This window comes from Melospiza melodia, chromosome 20 (assembly GCF_035770615.1).
Source record: "Melospiza melodia melodia isolate bMelMel2 chromosome 20, bMelMel2.pri, whole genome shotgun sequence".
Taxonomy (NCBI): Eukaryota; Metazoa; Chordata; class Aves; order Passeriformes; family Passerellidae; genus Melospiza; species Melospiza melodia.
In genome coordinates, this window is record NC_086213.1 from 8271955 (window position 1) to 8294295 (window position 22341).

The 22341-nt window shown below is 42.0% G+C and overlaps 1 protein-coding gene across 3 annotated transcripts in view; it reads left to right on the forward strand.

Annotated features, from left to right (window-relative positions):
• Positions 1-777: 777 nt before the first annotated feature.
• Positions 778-22341, forward strand: part of ZDHHC8 (zinc finger DHHC-type palmitoyltransferase 8) — a 111083-nt gene continuing 89519 nt past the window's right edge. For all 3 annotated transcript variants that reach the window (XR_010030116.1, XR_010030117.1, XM_063172754.1), the window contains exon 1: positions 778-1004. Coding sequence is in view for 1 of the 3 variants with exons in the window: in XM_063172754.1 (XP_063028824.1) it covers positions 901-1004 (104 nt within the window). In the remaining 2 variants the exon portion in view is untranslated. The remainder of the gene's footprint in view (positions 1005-22341) is intronic.

Below are 22341 nucleotides of genomic sequence, written 5' to 3' on the forward strand. Positions count from 1 at the left end.
CTTGATTTCTAAACTTCCAAGTGGCCTTGAACCCTTCTTCCCATCTCTCTTTCCTTGAGACCGGCGAGCTGCTGGGTGGTGCCCCCGAGTGTGAACAGAGGAGCCATTCTCACTGCTCTTGGGAAAGCTGATTCAGTGAACTTTGTTGTTACCTTAAATTACCTCTTCTGTCTGCCTCCTGATGCTAATGGATAGATTTAAAAGAGCAGAGTATAGTGTAATTTCATTTATGTTTGCACTCAGTTATGGATCTTGGAATCAGCTAAATTTGGCAGAGTGCAGCAGTTCCCTTAATGCTGTGACTCTGGGTGTAGCAGAATGCAAAGCAGGGTTTATTCCCTAACGAGCACGGCAGGATTCGCTCGCAGCTGGCCCTGTCGTGCAGGGCGCCGCTCCCTGCGCGGACCCCGCAGCGCTCCGCGGCTCCTGCGGCGCTGTCGCGTCCGCAGCCCCCTCTAGAGCCCCTGTTCAGGGAGCTGCTACAGCAGCTTCGGCGTCCCACACAGCGCCCTGCAGAGCTCACTGCATTGCCATTTTTCTTTGCGGGGGGGAGGGGGCTGTCTTGTAGAAAGAACAGAACTGGGTCCCCACCCCGTCCGCAGGGGGTGCCCCGCTGCAGGCAGCTCCAGCAGCCGCGGCTCGGCCGCCCTTCGGCGGGGCTGTGCTGGCTGCGCGCCCCGCTCCCGTCTCCCCGCAGCGCTACCTTAAGGGGCTGGTTGACATCAGCCGAGTGGGCTGGGCGGTGTGGGTGGGATTTCCTGTGCTGGAGGTCAGCTGCTCCCGTCCCTCTCCCGTCCCTCCCAGCCGCCCGGGTCCCGCTCTCCCCGCGCCGGAGGGACCCGCATCCTCCCGGCTCCCTCCTCTCGGGTTGGATTTACATAGTGATGTGTAAACTACAGGATGCCCAGCAGCACTGGAAAGAGGTTTAAACCTACGAAATACATCCCGGTCTCCACAGCAGCTGCCTTATTAGTGGGTTCGACTACTTTATTTTTTGTTTTCACGTAAGTACCGCTCTGGCGGAGGGGGGGCCCGGGCTGGGGCCGCCCGGCCCGGCGGGGGGAGGCGGCTGGGCTTGACAGTCCTCCAGGCCCTGCCGCTGCTGGTCCTGCTCCCTCCTGCCTCCTGCTATCCCTGCCCGGCTTTGCTTTGCAGAGGCTCACGATCTCTCCCTATCATAAAATGTGCCTGATAGTCAGATCCACCATTTCATGGCACTAAAACCCCGTCAGCCTCCCGCAGCTGCCGGCTGTGTGCATCAGAGCTGCCCGAGCCCCGCAGCCCCTGTGCCGGTGTGGCGGGGCTGCTGTACGGAGGGGAATGCAGCCCCGGCCGCCCCGCTGCCGGCAGGCGTGGATCCAGCCCGTGGCTCCGCTGGCCGAGTCTCTGTACTCCAGGAGGGAGGGCTGGAGCTGGCCTCTCCGTCAATCTCTCGCATGTCTCAGGGTTTATCCGGCACAGCTATTTGAAGTGGAAGGAATCCTATTCTAAGCATTACCGATTTTACATATTTTTATGTAACTGTTCCTGAAAGCTTGAGGACCTAATGAACAAATTTACATTTGCTTGGAGGAAAGACGAGGAAACTTTTCCCCTCTCTGTTTCTTCTTCTCTCATTCCCTTCTCCCTTAAATGCGGAATGGAGCTGTGGCTGCCGGCTTGCAGCTCTCCTGTAGTTATATTAATATGTGAGTGCTGTAGTGCTTCGGCTCTTTCCCTCTCCATCCACTCGAGTTCTGTAGCTCGCTAGCCCTTCCTGTGCGGGGGCAGCGGCACCTCCCTGCAGAGGTGTCCGTGTTTCCAGAGATGCTACAAAACTGTGCTCTGAAAGGAGCTTTGACTAATCTGCCTTCGGCAAAGTGCAAACATGGCTATTGCATATTAAGATTTATTGTTTCACTTATTTTGGAACTCTGTTTTCCTTGTTTTGCCGTTGCTATTTTTTAACCGAGCTTAGTGAAGCTGTTGGAAGCAGAAGGCTCTATAAGAGTGGGAGTATGTGTCTGTGTCATTATCTTTTGTGGTTTGGCTGTGATATGATTCTCGATGTTTCAAAATGCTTGTCACTGGTATGGTAATCTCAATGTAGGATTTCAGAATAAACCGTAAATGTTGTTTTGTCTAACAGTTTCTTACATCGGAACAGATTTTGACACTCAGTTTTGCTCTTGATTTAATGTGCATTGATTTCTTCCTTGCTTGTTTTCAGTGCATTTGATGTAGTTTGGTGCTCACAGGCAAACACAGGACAGAAGTTGGCTTTTGTGATGAACTTGGTTGACACTGGAGTGTTGAATATTAAATGGTTAAAAAAAGGGGCCTTTATGCCAGCATTTATTTTTGTGGCTCCTTGAGGAATGGATGTAAAGTTGTTTTGGAAGCTGTATGTTTATTTTCATATGATACTTCCAGTGTAGAGCTGTAATAGTGATGTGAGGCTTTCCTGGTAACACAGTTGTTGTTGAAACATCCTTTTGGCAGCAGGACATCAACTGAGATGGTCGTTTTACAATTTGTACAGAAGAAGCAATTGCCTCTAATCTATTACTGAATCTGAAACTTCACTCTGCTCCCTCTGTTATCAGTGAATAATTACATGCAAAATGAAGTATTTTAAGGATCTCTCCATATTGTAACTTGGCCTGTGTATCTTGAAGTGCTAGTAAATTTTTCGAGGATTGTCCCAGACATACGTTCTCTGCTGCTGCCAAGTCTTGTGTGTAATAAAAGTAACACATAATTGAGCAACTGTTGTCAGGCAGAGTCTGAAGTCCTGTCCATTCAAAAATACTCAGACGAATTTGAATGGGGTTGGTGTTTTTTCATGCTGAGCAGTTTTAGTAAAATCTATCTTTGTTGTGAAATCAAAGCAAGCCTCATGCATGCGATTAATTTCTTTTGTGTGGCAGTGGGTTTTTTCCCCTTTCCTGAGCATTTCCATTTTTTATCTTTTTCCACAGGCAATGTTTTATCTCCTGAAGATCTTTTTGTTGTAGTATGTTATTAAAGGCTGAGATAGACTTGAATTTTCAGGTGTGTTGATTTGTTCAACTCGATTGGTGTTGGATAGAGCTGTGATATGCAGCAGTTGAAACACTGGCCTAAAATTCTTTCAGCGGTGCTTTTGATACAATCCATGCTTGCTTGTCATAGCACAAGAACTTAATCAGATGAAGATTTACATGTGTGTTTATTAATTACTTATTTATGTCATTAAGCTCTAAGGCTGCTGTGTCTGTTAATGAAGTAACCTGTGTATAAATACATGAATCTGATGATGGACGGGATTCCTATCAAATTTTGGGTGCAGATCACCTCAGTGGGATGTCAGGGATTAGAGCAACTTCAGCACAGTGGAATTGAAATAATAGAGGATAATATATGTGGAAAAACTTGATAATAACTATTTTTAAACCTCTTACTGAACAGAAAAAATAAGCTTTTTAGGGCACTGGAAACATTTCTGAGTAACACGTACGAAAACAGCCTCTGACTTGGCTTTTTCTCTAGACACGTTTGTGGTCTCATGCCACACATTGAGTGTCTTCTGCTGGATAAAAAGCTCTTTGAACTTGAAGGCCAGGGTTAGCTTTTTAGCAATGTGGTCTTTATTTTTAGCCTTTTTTCCAAACACCTTTGCTAAAAAGCAGCACATAATGAGTGTTTGAAATACACGGTGTCTGCTATTAGTTCATCATGGTGCTGATCACTGGTACTGTTATACTTTAGGAAAATTCCATTTTAGATTCTCCTTTTCTTTTTTTCCTCAGCTAAGCATTTAGGATTCCCTGTATCACTGCTATATTTCTTCTGGTTTTATGAGGGGGAACTAAACTATTTAGCTATCAAGATTATTGCCTGGAAAAGCAACCAAATATTGGAGTTGTATTATTGCAGGCTTTTAGCACTCCATGTGTGTTCCTTCAGTAATAAACACAGTGTCTGAGTAGGTGGTCTAATTTGTCACAGTGGGAGAGTAAATAAGCATTAACTCTAAGCATTATGAAGGAACTTATCAATAATGTTGTATAGAATGATTAAGTTAATTTACTTATATGAGCAAATCAAATGGTGTAATGAAGGAAGAACTAATGCTCCTTAACATAGGGCAAATCCAGTGATTCAGTTCCAGGAAACCTGAATTTATTTCTAATAAAATAATTTTTTCTTCATATTTCTCATAAGACATTTTGTTAGAGGTAGCAATTTAACCCATTTCAGTGAAGTCTAGGCTCTTATGCCTTGGACTACCAAGTGCTGTGATGTAAACCTAATTATGTTCATTCAAAGACCCTGAGTTTCAAGAACTTCCCACCTTATTTTAGGTTGTGCAACTTCAGTGTTAGCAGAGAATGCAGCTTAATTATCAGCAAGCAGAATGTCACCTGTGAACAGTTGCAATCAGTGATCTAAAAGGACTGTTCCAACCTAAATGATTCTATAATTTTTTCTGGAGCTAGTAATTCTCTTCACCTGCTTCAATTGGCTACTTTCTGTAGGTGTTGGTGCTGAGAACTTCTGAGATAGTTCAGCAGCTGCAATGCCTGTGTCTGGAGATTACACAGCCAGCTGAAAGCATATGGTTTTAAGGGGAAACTGTGGCTCATTTTAGTAAGGAGAAAAATGCTCATCATTCTCTCACTGAATATTGTAGGCCTGAAGTTTCTCATAAAATGGCCATTTTCAGACTATTTTCTGTAGCATGCAGCCTCTTGAGCATCTTTGAAATACAGTGGAAACATGTAATTCATAACAAAGGTCTAGGTGCCACTACTTCTTTGATATAATGGTAGCAACACTGCTGTATATTATTTCTTTAAATGGGATAATAAAATGGGTAATTTTCTGGGTGAAGTGAAAGCACAAATAAGGTGAAAACTCATTCAGTCAGTACTGAAAATATGAACACCTTTGTTCTTAAGAGAGTCATGATGGGAGATAATCATAGATACACACCACAGACATCTGCAGTTGGCACTCTGATGCAGTCTGTGGCACAGGGAGTCTAATACTAATAACCTTCAGGAAACAATTGAGCAGTGATAAATTGGTGGAGAAGAGCAACTCAAGTTGAAGTCACAGTAGGGATGGAAAAGAAAACAGAGAACTAGGCTGAACCTGTGCTGTTCAGATGGCAGAAGGAGGAAGAATGGCTGGCAGACTGTACTCCATAGCAGGGCTGCTGGATTTACCTTTACAGGGAAGAAAGCTTGGCTTTGTTGATGAATATTTAAAGAAAAATTGGTGCTACATTAGTACATCATGTTACTGCATTTCATGAACTAGAAAGACTCAGCATTTCTGTAGTTAGACATGTATGAATCCAGATGCACTTCTGATACATTCACCTCTTAAATCATAAGCACTACCCCCTTCCTGCAGTTATCTGATCCTGCACTGGAACAGCCTTAAAATAAACAGGTAATAGCACTGTGAAGCTTAAAACTATCATAACCTTCCTGGATGGTAGTTAATGAAAATATAGTGATACCTAGAGTTCTTGAACTATCTGTTAGATCTTTTCCTCCCATGACTTGAATATATTCACAGAGGGAAGAACGTAGTCTGCTCTTTTCACTTGGGTTTGTTAAGTCACAAGCAAAGGCCAAGCTAATAGAAGATCATCTTTGCTTTAGTGAATTTGATTTGTATCCAAAGATGTTTTCCTTACCTAAAGTATTTAGTTCCAGATGTGCAGATGTTCACTTCTGCCAGTTGAGTGTGCTGATTTCAGTTAGATGAAATGATAAAATGTGATTTAAAATGTATATTGCAGATGTTATGGAGCTTCATCTGTAACACAGGTGTGTTTTATACCAGTCTAGAGAAAATAAAACTGAATGCTGAGAAGTAGATGTACAATAAAGATAATAAAGATGCAATTTTATCTTGGATTTTTTATCTTGATATGCTGCTGGACAGCATGAATTCTGCCTTGGAGTGTGGTCTTACATCCTTCTTACAGTTTGGCTTCTGCCCAGCAACTTGCTGAAGGCTGCTTGAGGATTTGGGAGAGCTCTGGTGGCAGAGCTTGTGCTGTGTGATGCCAGAAGCTCCAGGTGTGCTGTGGTCTGTATGAGAGCACATGGAAACACTGCCACTCCACAAATCCACTTCCCCCATCCTAACCAGATGGTCATATCAGATATCCTTGGCATTCTGAAAACTTTGGAGCACAAAGCTCCTCTACCTTGTCTGCTTCTAGCTAGGGGTCCATTTGATAGTGGCAATGCTAATTATGAAACAGAACAAATTCCCCCCTCCTTGAACGTTCTCTCCACACCGTTCTTCACTACTTGGAATATTAATGTATTTCTGATTTTTCTTTTTTGCTTTCCATGTGCCAAACAAAGAAATCACTGGAACTGGTAGGGAGCAGCTTCACTGATGGCCATGCAGGTGACACTGTACAGGGAAAAAAGAATGTGCAAAAAAGTGTGGATTGGTTTAATCAGGTGAATTTTAAAACTGACTTCACAGTCACATACTGATTTCAAGCAATGCAGTTTGGCCTCCTGAGATACCTTAACATTTTCCATGTTAAATGCATTTTTAATGGCAGGTTTTTCCTGTCCACTCTACCTGCAATCCAAAAGAGGCAACGCTTGCCTGGTTGACCTGAGTCATCTCAGTTGTCATGTCTGTAATCTTCTGAAAAATATTTACTTTGGTTATGACAAAGAAATGTCCTTTTAAGCCATGGCAATTTCATCTTGCTATAAAATGTTTGGAAATAGAATCTAGACAATCTTGTCATTCTAGATAAGAAGGGCAGTCTCAACAAGAAAATATATTTAACTGAAGTGTGAAAAGTTTTTGGTTTATTTTTTTTAATACCATAAGAAGCCTCAGTTTTACTACTTTTAGCTAGTTAATTTTATGATCTTTGCTTCCAAGGGCAGTGATCTTTGCTTCCAACAGCAAAGTTGGCAGTACAGGACCTTTCTGAAAGCTATTAAAATTCATTCCTTTTGGAAAAAACTTGATATTACTTATCAGTGAGAATATTTTATTCTTCCTGTAGTTTGAGAAAGTAAAAAGGAGAACCATGTTTGTTGAGGGCAGTAAATGGCTACACATGTTCAGCTGTGGATGCAGAGCTTTCTGCAGCCACTGCAGTGGCATTTCAGTGCTCACTGTAGATCCACTTTGAAAAAGGCAGGAGAGCTACTGGAATGGAAGTTATTGCTGTCCATGGGCTACAGCTGTAGTCAGTGTGTGATTTATGCCAGTAGCAACCTCCTTTCTGTTTTTCCTAATAAGCAGGGATTAAGGTCATATGGAAATAGGAATGAGAGTGTCTCAGTTAGATCAGGGTGAGCCTCTCAGCCTTTGTACAAGAATATACAAGCAATTTTTCTTCTTTTTTTTTTTTTGGTCTAAAGTCCTTTTCAAGATGCTCATTTAAATACTGTCCTTGTTTGTCCAAGTATGCCATGTGTGTATGCTTTTATAAATAGAAAAAATCTTTACAGGATTGTTCAAGCTCAATTGGTTTGTTAGTAAAGTCAACTAAGAAATGTTATTGTCATAAACACAAAACTTAAACTGAGAGATAAATACATGTGGTGATCTTGGAGATCTGATTTTTGAGATTCATTACTTGGGATAGTCACTAATTATACACATAAGATCATTGTGTAAACAACTTATTCTGCTACTACCTGCTTCTCAGCTGAAATCAGCTGTAGGGCCCTGTAGTGTGGGGATCTCTGGGGGACCTGTGAGAGATGACCTGGAACTGCATTTCTGTGCTCATGTAGTGTATAAGCTACAAGGAAACATTTCGAGGCCATGAGCTTTGTTCAGTTTGCACTGGGAGATGTCTGAAATACAGCAGTAAAGTGGTGTAAGCCAATTTAGAGCATGAAGGAGATGCACGCTGGAGTGGGAGAGAAGTATTGTAGAGCTACACAAGATACACTTGTATAATCAGTGCGGAAGTGGAACACTGATTTACTGTCCTTTGGTTCAAGCCAGTAGATACAACACTTATTTCTCTATAATCCAGGAGTAATGTTCAATTTGGCTGCTCTGTTACAGAGATACTATTAGTTGATCATTTGTCACTGGGAGCAGCTAATGAAATTGAGAGGAAGAGGCATGGGGGCTGAGACAGAAATGCTGCAGTTTGTAATGGAAGTTCTGTATTGTTCTTTTGCAAAGAATACCATAGATTGGAAAAACCTACTCAGCCTTGATCTTATTTTACCATGGAGAGGCAATTTTAGGAATCCTTATTTGGTGATTTGAAAAATTAATTCCAGTCAGTACACCACAGTGTAGTGTCTACTACATAAATCTTCAGCCAGTAATCTGTATCCAGAAAGAGGATTTAATTAGTCACTGATTGGTTTTTGCAATTACTAATGCAATTTAGCTAGACTAGCTTCAAAGCTGTCCAAAGTGCCTAAAATTCTGCGCTCTAAAGTATTGTGCAAAGACTAGTGGGTACCTGATTCTTTGTTTTTCTCAGGATATAATGGAATAAACTGTACAGTAACCCATATTTAGATATTGCAGTGTTACCATGGTTCTTTGTGCAAGTGTAAACACAGAATTTGTGCACTTCAAATGTGAAATCCTTATGAAATACCTGTACTCTGCTGCTGTGTGTTGAGATCATCCAGCAACAGAAGACAGGGGTGCCAGGTGCAAGAAAAAAATCTCTCTTGAATTTGAAATGTAAGCACCAAAGCAGCTGTTTCCAGTGTACGTATGCACCATGAAATGACTACTCTCCAGAAAAGCTTGGTACACTCTTAAACTAAAGTAATTGTAGAATATTCTTAAATTAACAAATTATTTTTTAAGTTGGAGCCTAACAAAGCAAACTTGAAAGTGCTTAAATATATAAGGGTCTTCATAAATAAAGCCAGACAAAGCATTACTCTCCAAGGATTCTTAAAACTAAATTGGCATTTACATTAGCTCTTATTCATGTCTTCAGGGAAATAATGTAATGTAATATCTATATCAACACAATTTAAGTACAGTTCTGGGAATAAGGAAAGCTTGGACATTTCTATAAACAAGTATAATTTTAATTTAAACTTGGGTCAATCATAGAAATGCTTCAAAATGGAAAAATTAAGCTTAAAACTTTTCTGCTTACTCTGATCCCAGTCAGCAAGGAGAGGTAGGTATTTTCTTATGGAAAAACACTTCCTCTCCCCCTTTTCAGCCAGTTCAGTTTCAAAAGTTATTTAGGATTATTTTCATTGTGTATAACATCCCTTTCAGTTCTTCCTCATGAGTGAGATCTCATTTTGCATGTTTAGCTTTCTCTGAAGATTAATGTTTGCCCCAGCAATAAGACTCTCCAGATGTGTTATGATCTAATAATGCTGTGGTTAACCCTTGTCTGCTGTCAGCAGCTTGCTGAACCACCTCCTGTGTTTTCCCAAGCCCCAGCATTTGATGATGCAGTTTCCTGGCTCCAAGCAGCAGGAGCCATGAGTTGTGTAGGTGGGCAGCTCTCCCTCCATGGGGTTTGTGTCTGGCACTGGGCTCAGGAGCCTCGAGACTTCCCTGTGGAGCCCCACTGTTAACTTGGCTCATCCTCCAACATTCCAAGGCACAATGATGGAGCAGGGTCTTGAGGGTGTCTTTATGGTCACCTTCATGTGCTCAGACCTGTGGCTTTGACCAGGAGCTCTAGATCTCTAGGTTCTTGTCTAACTTCTCTGGTGTGTGGTGCATAACTCTCACATCTTTCTTTTCTCTTTGAAGCTGGCTTTGCACATACTGTATCTTGTGTAAATGGCTAATGAGTCTTTGTGGCAAAAACAGTAAGAGCATCAACAGGCACTACTGTTTTTTTAATTACTAGGTTTTGAGAATTCTGTAGAAAGAGGTATATAAAATGGCTGCTTTCTGATACACAGTACAAGTCAAACACAAGGAGATATGAAGCCTGTGAATCTGATAGTATGATTTCTAAACCAGGCATGGAAGTTGTAGCATCTGCAGCAACAAAGGAGATTAATATCTGCTACAGAAATTTCAGTACAAAGACAATGCAGGATTAAAATAACAGGACTTTCTGGTGCAGCCATTGAGTCAATGTGATTTATTTTTTTTTTAGTTGTGAAGCAAAACTTCTAATCCATGTCTAGATAGTTTTTTATCAGAAATAAAATGCCAGGACCAACTCAGCTCCTCCTGGCAGAGCTCTTCTGAGAATGTTCCCTCATCTTGCAAAATCTATTAATTTTGAAATCATAGCCAGTCTGTATGAGCAGTGCTCTCAGGAATCTGGTGGACATTGGAGGAGGACAGGCAGATACAAGTTTTTATAATATTGCAAGGGTGGATTAATTAAAATTAAATGGTTCTGGTTGTGTCATCTTTGTGTATTTTTAGAATAAGGTATTTGGCAAATAGATTGCAATGATAATAGAATACAAGGTCTTACATGTGGCATTGGAATTTGGCCTGCTGATGATAATAAACAGGTTGGAAAAAAATCTGCTTTCCTTCTCTGCTGCAGTTGAGAAGACTTTGCTGGGGCAAAGCTGTGCTGCTGCTCAGGAAGTCTCCATTCCTGCTGGTCTCTAGTAGTGCAACTTTTGAATAAGGTCAGCAGTGCTATGATCCCTGTTCACTTCTTAAACTGAGGCAGAGAGGCACTGTACCACTGGAGTGCTGGTGCTTAGCAAGCTTTGCACAGATGTGCCAACTCCAGGCTGAAGCCCTGTCAGCCCAGGAGTGAATGGAGATCATTCTCTCTGAGAGGGCTTCTGAAGAGTTGCTTAATTCTACAGTTTCTACTCCATCTAATGTCATTTTGGGCCATCCATCATGCATGTTTTGTTTCTTGAACACTGCATGAATGTATGAATAGAGAAATACAGTACTAAAGCTTTGTTGTCTCTCTTTAAAAGTTTAATAGTAACATTGTAGTCTTTAAATTTTTATTTGCATGTGATTCCACAATGACTAGTTACTTTTGCAAGTAATTTTTCTTGCATTGTATTACAATGACTAGTGAGATGGAGCTAAACATGATATCTATGGTTTGAGAACTGAAAAATTAATGATTTCTTATCTAGCCTGTTGTGTTTGATTTATAATTTATATCTGATAAGAGACATTCTCTTCTGAGCCAGCTATCATCTCTCCATTTACATCTAGGTGGGGTATTTTTTAATTCTTTCTGTGGTAGGTGCCGAGGAGTTGTGAATTTTGAGCCCTAGAGTGCTCCTGAAGAAGGTTTCCAGACACATTTCTCCACCTCTCATTTCCCATGAGAGTCTTTATCCTCTGTAGGATCTGGCCCCAGGGCTTGTGTTGACCCCAAACGTCACAGCTGCTGGCACAGCCCACTGCCATGACCTGTGACTTTTAGCATAACCCAAGTACATGGTTTATCTTTCAGAGGCACTTGACAGCAGAAGGAAATGGAGAACTCTGGGGGTTTTAAGTGTCCTGAGTAGCTGTTTCCAGCCACTCCACCTCTCAGAGAGAGGCATGGCTGAGGACTGAGCTATGAGCCCTTTACAGAACACTTCTCTCACTTCCTGTGTTTGATCTTTTCCATCACTCTGGATCTTCCTGGGCTTATCTGGCTGCATCTTGTCTGTCTCTTTGTCTCTTGTACTGGTTGTTTTTTTGTTTTTTTTTTTTTTGCTGTTCTCTGTCTCTCTTGACAGGTGGTCTCCAGTTCAGTCTGTTCAGGTGGATAAGGCCCTTTTGCCCAATGCACACACAAAGGGTGATTCTCTGCTTGTTTACCCTCTGAAATGCCAGAGTAGAGGCCTTACAAGATGCAATTCAAAATCCTGTCCCATCTGTCGAGCTGGGGTGGCTTTTAGGGGTTGATGAAACAACTCTTCTGTATTGAAACTGTAAGTGCTCTCAGTGGGCCACTGTCTTTACTGTGACTCACACATATTTGGCATCCTCTCCAAAGAAGCTGACCAGTATTTCTATCTTCTTCTCCACTAAGAAGTTCTGTATTCTTTGTGAATTTATTTGCTCCAGAACAGTAAGCTGAGTCGCTGGCTGGTGGAAAGGGAAAGAAATGTGTAGCAATTTGCCAGTTACATTGTCCTCCTCTGAACACAAGAGAGCCCTGTTTAGTGGAGTGTTTAGTGGAGTGAGGCACTGATCCTGCATTTTTGTAATTAATATGTTTTGTGCTTTTGTTTGTGTCTTTGAGAGTGATATTATTTATTTTTGTTGCTTCAACTGTTTTGGAAATGAGAAAAAGCTATTTTGAGTGTAATATCGACTTGGCATCATTAAAAAAGTGTCTCTTCTTGCCAGTTTTTTTTCTTGGTTCCCCTAGAAATACATTTCTTTTGGGCTGTTTCTGCCATTGTGTATGTTGTGATAAGTCTCCAAAACAGCACACTATGCATGTGTGATGGATGGATGCTTGCATGTCTGATGAGGGATTGATTCCCCTGGGCATGAGAGTCCTGCCAACTCCTCAGTTAGAAAACTTGAGGTTTTAATATACATTCTGTCTTTTAGTCCCAGTTTGGCCTCTTCTTTTGGAAGGCATTTCTTTTCCTTTTTAATAAAAAAAGCTTACAGTTATATTGAGCTAGTTAATTAAACAGCCTGCATCTAATTTAGATCTCTCAGTTTCCTTCTCGCTTTTTCTTAACTGTGCCTACTTAACCTGATGAAATAACCTGATGAAGCTGTGTAAGAATTACTGAGATGGGTTGAAGCCCATCTAAAGCTAGAACCCGAATCTGATCTCCCATTAAAATCTCACTGCAAAGTGATTACTCCAAGATATTCAAGGTACTGCATGCTTGGTTTAGATCCCTTGGAGGCCTCTTGGCTGATTGTGTTCCTTCAGCAGCCTTTAGCATGCACATGTCCTGGGCCTTACCCTTCTGAAAGATGTCTGTCTGTGGCCCAAGAACAAGATCCTGTTCTGTAGCTCTGAAGGGATGAGCTTTTCAACAGGAGAAAAGAATAATATTCGTCAGCTTCCTCTTGGAAGCATCTGAATCGTTTTGGTTGAAGCTGTAATTGGGACAAATGTTTTGCTTGAAGGGCAGAGGTAGCAGAAAGGTTGCAGCCTAACAGTTAATTTGGCAAAGTGATTCAGAATGGAAAATATGCAATATTGCTTTATACCTGTGCTTTCTCAGTCCCATCAACAGATATTTAAACACATCCCATCAGCTTTTCCAGTGGCTGCTAGTCTTCAGATGCTTCTCTTCACTCCTTGGTTTTCAAGTCGGTCTTTCTAAATTTCAGGAAATACTGAGCTTTCCCTTTGAAAGTCAGTCCTCTTAAATGTGCTTTTTCCATAGGGTGACAGTCTTAAAAATGTATTGTTTACTCTTTTTGTTCTGAGTTCAGAAAACAGTGATTTTAAGCTAAATTATCTCTTTTAGAAGACAATTCAAACAATTTGCAGTCTGTACCCATTTAAGTGGTAGGGGGCAGGATGGAAAGACAGGAGAATATAAAATAGTGCTATTATGAGTTATTGTGCAGTAGGCAAGGATTTCTTCCATTCCCTCCCCCTCCTCCCCATCTTATGTATCTAAGGAAGAAGTTGCAGGGTGAGCAGGGATATTCTGATTTCCATGGCAGTAACACAGAAGGAATTTTCTGTTTTCTCCAAGAGTACACAAACACTTCACTATCACTTTCCTGACATTAGCTGTGATATTTTGAAGGCTATTGGAGAGAAGGTACATCAAGGGAGGCTTAGACTGCTGATTCTTACTCTGTATTTGCCTAGCCTTGACTAGATCCATGTTCAGAAAGCAGAAACCTGTCAAAAGTCAGTGCATCTACACTGAATTTCCAAATTACTGTTAGTATTCTACATGCAGATTAGCTTTCCTTTTATGCTTATTTACCTGTGTCTTGGAAATAGCCCTCTAAAAATAATAGCAATAGATGAATACAGGATGAGTGCTGTGCTAGGCACAATTAAAATGCTCTCATGTATATCAAATCTAAAGTTCTTTATTTCAAACTAAAGAAAATAGAAGGGAAAGAAGTCAGAACCCCTAAGGGGAAAGTACTGCCTGTTCAGGTCTCTTGTCATGGCCTATTTGATTTATAAATATAAAAAAATGTTTGTATTCTTGGGCTGTGACTGGTCCAGTGTTCTTTGTTGTTCTCCCACAACATAACAATCATCCAAAAATCTTGTTTCCGTGTGGATACCGTGGGGCTTTAGGTGCATTATGGTATAAATGCTTATCTGGATATAAACTGTCAATCTCCATATTTGGGTGAGCCTTAAAGGAAGGTTCAGGCACAATAAAATAGACTTGTTTAGTGACAGTTCAGCATCACTTCACTTGCCATGTATGATCACCCTATCAAGAACTGCATCCTGCTGCGATGACAGTTTGCTGGAAACTCTCCACAGATTCATTGGAAGTTGGCTGAGCCCCAGCTCCACAAATTACTGGTCAGAAGAGACTGTTTGTAGGGCACAAATCTATCCAATTTGTAGTGTTGATTTGATTCTTTTTTTAATTAACACTTTAAAAGTGTGTCAGCCGAGTGCCAAAAAGACAAGAAATGATCAGCTAAAACATTTTATTGCAGCATATGATGCTGTTCCATATTATCATGGAAACATGGCACTTAGATACAGCAATATTTTATTTCCTGTTACTTTTGGGTTAGCAGTAATTTTAAATAAACAGTCTTCAAAACAAATGCGGGGGTTTTGCCCTTTTTCCTTCTTCTTCTTATCTCCTCTCCCTGTATTCTCATTAAGGCCAGTATCTTATTGAATCTAAAGCTAAAAAGTTGAATTTTCCCCATTTAATTTTTTTTTTGTAAGACGGCTTTCTATCTGGTGTTCCTGGCTCAAAGAGGTGATTGGCAGGAATTACATAAGGAGTACACTAGTCTGCAGTCCTTTGGAGATCCTGCAAGTACAGTCAGGATTAATAAAATCTGGCTGCCTGTTTTTTGATGAAATCATCTTTCTCTTTTTTTTTTTTTTTTTTCTTTGAAGCATAATTTTTTTTTAAGCTGTTGTTTCCTCAGTGCTCTGTGTGAAACCTGTCACTCTTCCATCCATTCCTTCAGTCTTGGATTGTGAGGGTAGTGAATGTCAGCATGAAAGATCTGAGCTGGTGTTGACAGCAGTTTAAATGTGCCCTTGCTTATGTTTCCTCTAGAATCGCTGGTTTATAGCTACAGATGCTGGAAATACTCTGTGCAGGGAGTCTGTTGCAGGTGCTGGAGCCATGGCTACCAGCAGAGTTAGTGCTGTGTAAGGGTTTCATGCTGCTCGCAGCCCAGCGTGGAGCCCCCTGGGCCGGTTCCCATTCCGAGCGCTCCCTCTGCCCTTTCTGGATGGCCTCGGCTGGCTCCGTGCCCACCCTGGCACTCTCTCCCTCACAGGATGGAGAAAATGGGATGGAAAACCTCATCGGTTGAGATAAAGACAGGGACGTCACTTACCAGTTGCTATCAGAGACAAAACAAACTCAACTCAGGGAAAATTAATTTATTAATTATTAAATTACATTTGGACGATGAAAAGCAAAGATAAAACCCAAACACCTTCCCCTCATACCCTGTTTCTTGCAAGCTCAGCTTCATTCCTCTATTCCCAACTCCTTTATCTCTTCCAGCCCCCGACAGGGCTGAAGGGAGGGGAGTGTGGGCTCTGGTCAGTCCATTTCAGCCCTGCTTGCTCCAGTGTGGGCTCTCCATGGGCCGCGGTTCCCTCAGGAAATACCCCTGACTTCAGCACAGCCTCTGCCACAGGCTGCAGTGTGGGTTTGCTCTGTGCTGGCTGCCAGGGAATCCAGCACAGCCACTCCCAGGGACATTCCTCACACTTTTCCTCTCACTCCAGGGACATTCCTCACACTTTTCCCCACACTCTGTGCGGGTTTTGCCCTTTCCCGAGATGCCGCGGCCTGGCTGAGGCCTCCCCTCACAGAGCTGCAGCCGCCCTCAGCGTCTGGGAACAGGCACCCAAACCCCAAAGAGTAAACATTTCTACATAGATGTTCCAGCAGTTCTACATTTAAATGAGTCTTTACATACAGGAGAAGGAGACTGTTACCAAAAAATATGAATTTGACCTTCATCATCCCTACCTGCACCTCAAGGTCAGTCAAACAAGTTGGAAGGAAAATGGATTTGCCCATTTTTTCTGCTTGTGAATGACTTGTTTTTCAGTAGCGCTTAACAATCTCTCTTCAGGAAAATTGCTGAATGTCAGAGTGTAGCAATGGCTCACTCTGATTTATGAAATTCCTCAGAATTTCCATTGTGATTCTGTGAGTCACGTTAATTTGGCTTCTTTAGCTCGAGGATCCTCCGTTTGCGTGTTCCACTGTAGTTTCTCTGTCATGGTCTGGGGGTTGTTGGAGGCCAAGCACAGGACACAAAGCCCATCAGTTCTTGTGCTCTACAAGCTGCTGGTGAAGAGGGTTCACTGGGGGGAGGCTGTGGCTGAAAATGTCCCCACACCAGGGGCTGGCAACAGGTAATTAATTGTGTAGCCTCACAAGCCAACTGCATTGCTGCTGAAAAGCCTTGTCCCTCCTGCCAATCCCAGAGGAGACTTGACGGGGTTAGTTTTAACCCCTCTTAAATACTGGGGTTTGGTTATAGGGCTGAGATTTTTAGAGGAAACTTTCCAGAAAATAGCTGCCTCTTCTCTGGGGACTAAAAAAGATTTAAAGATGTGGAAACTGCCCACGCTAATATCCATGTAGTAGAAGGACAAAATGTGAAACATTTACCACAGTTTTACAGGGATATGTTTGGGTAACTTTGGCAGCTGTACCCTATTATTGGAGACTACATAGGAAGAGCCAAGGAGAAGTAATCATCTTCTGTCAATGTCAGGAAAAGTGACTAGGTCAGAAATTCTGAGAAATGAAGTTTCCAGAGCAGAAACACTAAAGCTTCAGCCCAGTTCACAGTTGTCTGTTTTCCTGTCCTGAAGCACTCCATCATAATTGCCTTTGCTCATAATCCACCTGTCAAGAGATGACACTGTTATGCATTTAGCTTGGCAGTGTGACAGCAATGCATTTTGCCCTGCCAGAGCAGGGGTGGCTTGTGCCCATCTTATAGTACTTGCTCAGGTCTACCAGTTTATTTCCCCCTTAATTTAGAAATAATGCCAAACAGTAACACATTGTGTGTAAACCACATTGACTGTCCTTCCTGGGCCCCTTTAAAAATACTGGAGAACTGCTCTTAATGCCACTGTTTATTCTGGTACAGCATCCAGACTGCTGGAAGTATGTTTATAGCACAGTCTAACAAGCTGAGGCTCCTCTCTAAGAGTTCAGTGCCTCATGGCTGGGTAGAAAAAGCCAGTGCACTCTAAATATGTATTTATGTCAGACTCTGGCTTGCAGTAGTAGTTAATGCCACCTAAGCTAAGTTTGAGCAGCAGTGTTTCCTTAGCACAGGATAGTGTGATCCTTGTTACTGTGGTGCTCATTAGTCAGACTTATCAACACCTGTGGTTGTGAGCATCACCAGTTGCATTAGGTCATCTGTATTTAAGCTTGATGACTTGATGAGGAACCATTTTAATTTGCTGTCTACCTGTGCAGCACGAATTCCAGGTTAACTTTGAAATCTGGTTAATGTTTTAGATGCAAGAAATACAAGTATATGAAAATAGTGTTATCTACATTGAACTGAAGTTATAACTCTGCTGTGAGTGCCTGGAGCAAATATAAGTGAGATATAAGCTGCTCTTTACTGTGCTGATGGCCTTTCAATCCACATTAATGCAGTGGGTTTAATCTCCTACTCTTCACACTTTCTTTCCCAAAGGAAGTGCTTTTAGCTTGATGCACAAAGACTTCATTAACTGGGAGACAGTTTTGAAAATGTTTTATTTCTGATAAAAATATCTTCCACACAGGGAGAAAGACTGAAACATAAAATACATTATAAGTTTACTTTGAAACACAATAATTATTCTCAAAGTTGAACAGATAATCCTGCAAGAGTGCAAATTTGGAGTTGTTTAAATCAAACTTGCTGCTTAAAGTCACAATTTTTTTCCAAATGGTTTAAAAGCCAGTTTGCCACATCTGCTCTCCCTGCCTCTGTGAATATCCTCCTGCCCCAGTTACTCATGGCTGGTGAGGAGCTGGTGCTCACTATCACTTTTTTGTCCAGGCTCAGACCACTGAACTTGTCAACTCTTTCTCACAGCCAGGATGATATAGAAGAGTGATCATCCTTTTCCCTTGCTGTCCCAAATTTAAAGCCACTGCAAAAGCTTTGCTGCAGCTGATAGTTCATTGACATGGGGTATGGAGAATTTTGCTTCAGTGCCTGTTGGAAGGAACCAAACTTTTCCAGTGTGCCTCTGAAAAGTGCCTCTCTTGTGTTCACTTTTAAAATCTCATGCAGTCCCAAAGCTAATATTAGCAATGAGTTTAAAGGCTGACTGGAGAAGAAAATTGATTTGGAGTATAGAATAGCTCTTCTGTCAGTGTTTTGGCCAGCCCTCTGTACTATGGGCAGTAGTTAAATCTTTCTGAATTTCAAAAGAATGCAGGCATTTAAATGATTTACAGGATATTGTTATAACATTGTTATCATACCATGACAGCATTTTAATGAATTACTTTTTAAAATTACAACTGGAACTAATATCTGCTGGAGTAGGAGCTCCTTCAGTAGGTAGCAGAGTTGTTGCCAGGATTATATTGAGTATCTGAAGCACAAATTGTACGTAGTGAGCCTACTTGGCTCATTCAGTAAGTTACTGGCATAAAAATCCTCCTGTAGCAAACTCATCCTGGGCTTTCGAAGAACATTGCTGTTCCTTGCTGACAGAGTGAAGATTGTTTGAGCAGTTTGGGGGTTTGGGAAGGAACATCCTTGTGCATGCTTTAAGAGCCCACTGTTTCTCTGGGGGGTTGCAGTGCTCAGCTGTGTGCTGCAAAGTGCTCATCCTCCTCACCACACTCCTTCCCCTTTCCTGTGCTGAGACTGCTCAGAGAGCAGCAGCTCCCCTGAGGCACAGCCCTGGCTGGCACCTGCAGCACCTGCTGAAAGGAAGGACAATATTGCTTAGGGATGACTCACAGGAACCTTAAACCTGCTCTGTTACAAGCAGGAATTGCAGCTTCCTGAGGCAGACACACATGATCCCCGTGTACCAAGTTGCATCTCAGGCTTCTGGCCCTTTCTGAGCACCTGGCAGTGCCCCAGCCTTGTTGTCTCATTCTAGGGTGCACTGGACTATCCCTGTTTCACCTGAGTGGGTTTTGCTTAAGCAGGTGAGGCCCAAGTGAATACATTTTGGGGAGGAGTGACTGGGAATCAGTGGGTGTTTAATCTGTGCTTTTCCAACAGTGCTGTTCCTCACAGCAGTGGTTTTTGCTGTCTCACAGGACAAACCTGCGCAGGAGAGAGGAGGGAGTGAGAGGTAAAGTGAATCTGAGTGCTTTGGTCATTGATGTGGATTTTCATTTAGCATTGGCAGTTTCAGAAAGGTGCTCAGGGACTGGCAGGGAGATTTTGCTCCCCAGGAATGAGGCATGAGAGACCTTCCTTTGAAGTCTTTGGGCAGGAAGAAAGCAAGTCTATCCTGCTGCCTCCTATTTTGTTTCTGGGGTGAAATGTGACCCAGAGTGACCAGAGACAGGTGGGCAGTGTCAGAGGTCCAAAAGAAGAGGCTAATAAAAATCAGATCCTACGGCTTAAACATTTTTTACACACATGCCAAGCTTTATAAAAAGCCTGTCCTTCATTAGCTGTTTTAAAACACATAAGAAAAATGAAGTGACTCTCATGTGCCTATTGGTGACTTCAGTTCTTTCTGTATACAAGCAATTTCATTGATTTAAGGTAGTGCAAAAGAGTATTTGAAATTTTAGTGGAACTGATGTGTCTCTTTGTGTCATACTGAAAGAATTATGAATACTTGAATGAGCAAATAATGCAAAGGACTGAAGTTGTCATGGTATTTAATGCAGGAAGGGGGACCGAGTTACAACATGGAGTTTTTGTATACCTGGTCTGTCACTGAACAGCAAATATGTACAGAACAAATTAATTTAATTTTTTAAATGATTTGGCTCATTTTCTTTCGTCTGCAAAAAAAAAAAAAAAAAAAAGATAAACTGCGCTACAATGATTACCAGTCTCATTCCTGTAGCTGTGTGAACAACTAATCTTTGTGAGTGAGTGCTAGCATGGATGCAGAGCAGAACTGGAAATTCTGTTTTGTAATTTGCAGCTTCTTTGATCACTGGTGTTTACTGCATGATTTTTATATTCTAGTTACAAAACTTGAAAATGCAGGTTCTCAAAAAGTTATATTCTTAATGAAAAGTGCAATTCACTTGTTGGAAGTTTGTCTGTCCTTTTTATCTCCTCTGTGGTGAAAGGGAGTGAGTACTTGGCCTTGATAAACTTTTGTGCCAAGTGTTCTTTTGAAAACAAAAAAGATATTATGGCCTGTAGTTATTTTCAGCATAGCCTTGTTTGGAAAGCAAACCGAACTTCAAATTAAGTAATTCCTCTTCACAGAATAAAGACATGTGGGTTTTCCTCTCCCCTGTATATTGCCTTCTTGTTCAGGGCTTCAGCTTATACTGAACTCTTCAGAGCCAGGATGCCATTGGGCTAATTAATGAAAATGGTTTCCATTGATTGCTGTGGAAAGAAAAGAACTAACTGGTTTAATTAACTCAAGACTATGCATATTTAGAAGAGTGACTATTGATCTGCATGAGTTTAATTAAAATAAAGGACTTGCAATTTTTGCAGACCTTGTCACCTCGCTCTTGAGAAGGACTTCAGAGTCTGGGTGTGCCCTTTCACAGCAGCTCCATTTGCAGACCCTCAAACTGCAGCAGCTGGGACGGGCACCTGGGCATGAGGGAGCAGAGTACACAGCTCAGAGAACCACAGCAGCATGAAGGGACGCTGGAATTTCTGCTCTTTGTCCTCCCATCTGAGCAGCAAGCTTGTCTGGAAGTGAGATGACTAAAGCTGTAGGAAGCCACTGTTTGTGCTATGTACTACTTCTAAAATAGAACACTTTCAGAGGGGGAAGCCTTCTGTCTGACATTCCCAGGTTTATCACAGGTTAATGAGACAGGAGATCCAAGGTATTATTTAATGTCTCTTTTTACTGTTTTGTAGCTTCTGCATTTATTTAGCTCTGTCAAAGTAGTGCAGATCACTTATTCAAATCAGAGCTTTCTGTGTTGCCACCAAGGCTTGCATTGGATCAAAACCTGCCCAGTTTTCTACTGCTGGACTAAAAATAGTAGTTGTAATGTAGTCCTCTGAAAAGCAAGTACTTTCAGATGCTTCTTAAGCCCTTGGTCAGTATTCCCTGTCTCTAAAACTTGTTTTCCTGGCTTCCATCTGGAAAGCTTCCAAAAGTAAGGAAACTGAACAAATAAAATATGTAGACCATTATTCTAACTTTTGCTGGCCACTTTGGGTACTATGTGAATAGGAGGGAAAACATGGGAAAGCAAGACTTCAAGCAGTGAAGTGGATTCTGACATGAGTAGAAGAGAGAAGCAACCAGTGGAATTTCTAAAAGCTGTGATATTTTTTGGGACACTGTTTATGATTGCAGAAGGTGACTTACCCTGTGCTGGTTCTGAAAAAGTTACCAGACCATACATCCTATGGCATCCCTTTACACCCATTGTGTGCCAGCACTGGTGGTGGCTTTCACCAGGTGTGTGATTCAGTTCCTGTGTAGCCAATAGCAGAGAGGGTTGGTTCTGTGCTCTCTCTGCTGTTGGCATCAGTTCTTTGTGAAACTGTGCCCTTGGCCTCCCTTGTGCATGGAATCACTGCTTTGAAATTTAAATTGCAGGTTGCAGTGTACCTTAATCGTAATTATCCCCAGCACTTGCACTATGAGACCTTAGGTTTAGTTCTGTGAAATTTGCCATTTGGGTGAAGAAATACTTCACACTGAGGGGTTTTTGTGTGCCTAGGCTAAACCAGAATGATTTTTTAAAAAGAAACCAGTTTTGCTTATCAGAATCTTCAAGTTCAGCAGGACTGAACCTTAGGGACTTGAAATGGGACAGGATTGCTTTTGTGGTTGGACTTTTTCTGCCTGTACAAGAGCACTGGGGTTTGTGTTCATGGGCAGAGTGCTACAGTCTCTTGATGTTCACCCTCCCAGGGCATGATCTGGTGCCTAGGGCCTCTGCCCTGCCCTGAGGAGGCAGCTCTGCTCACTGAGGAGGAGACAGGGGACTCTTTGCCCAGGTTTGGATCCTGCAGGCAGCAGAATTGAGGGCAGAAGCAGATGTCTCAGAAATAGCCATGTGCTTTCTCAGGGCTTCTAAGGTGGGCAGTCAGGGAGCTGGGCAGGGGAAGGCAAAGAGCCTGTAAGCACCTGGCTGAGCTGTT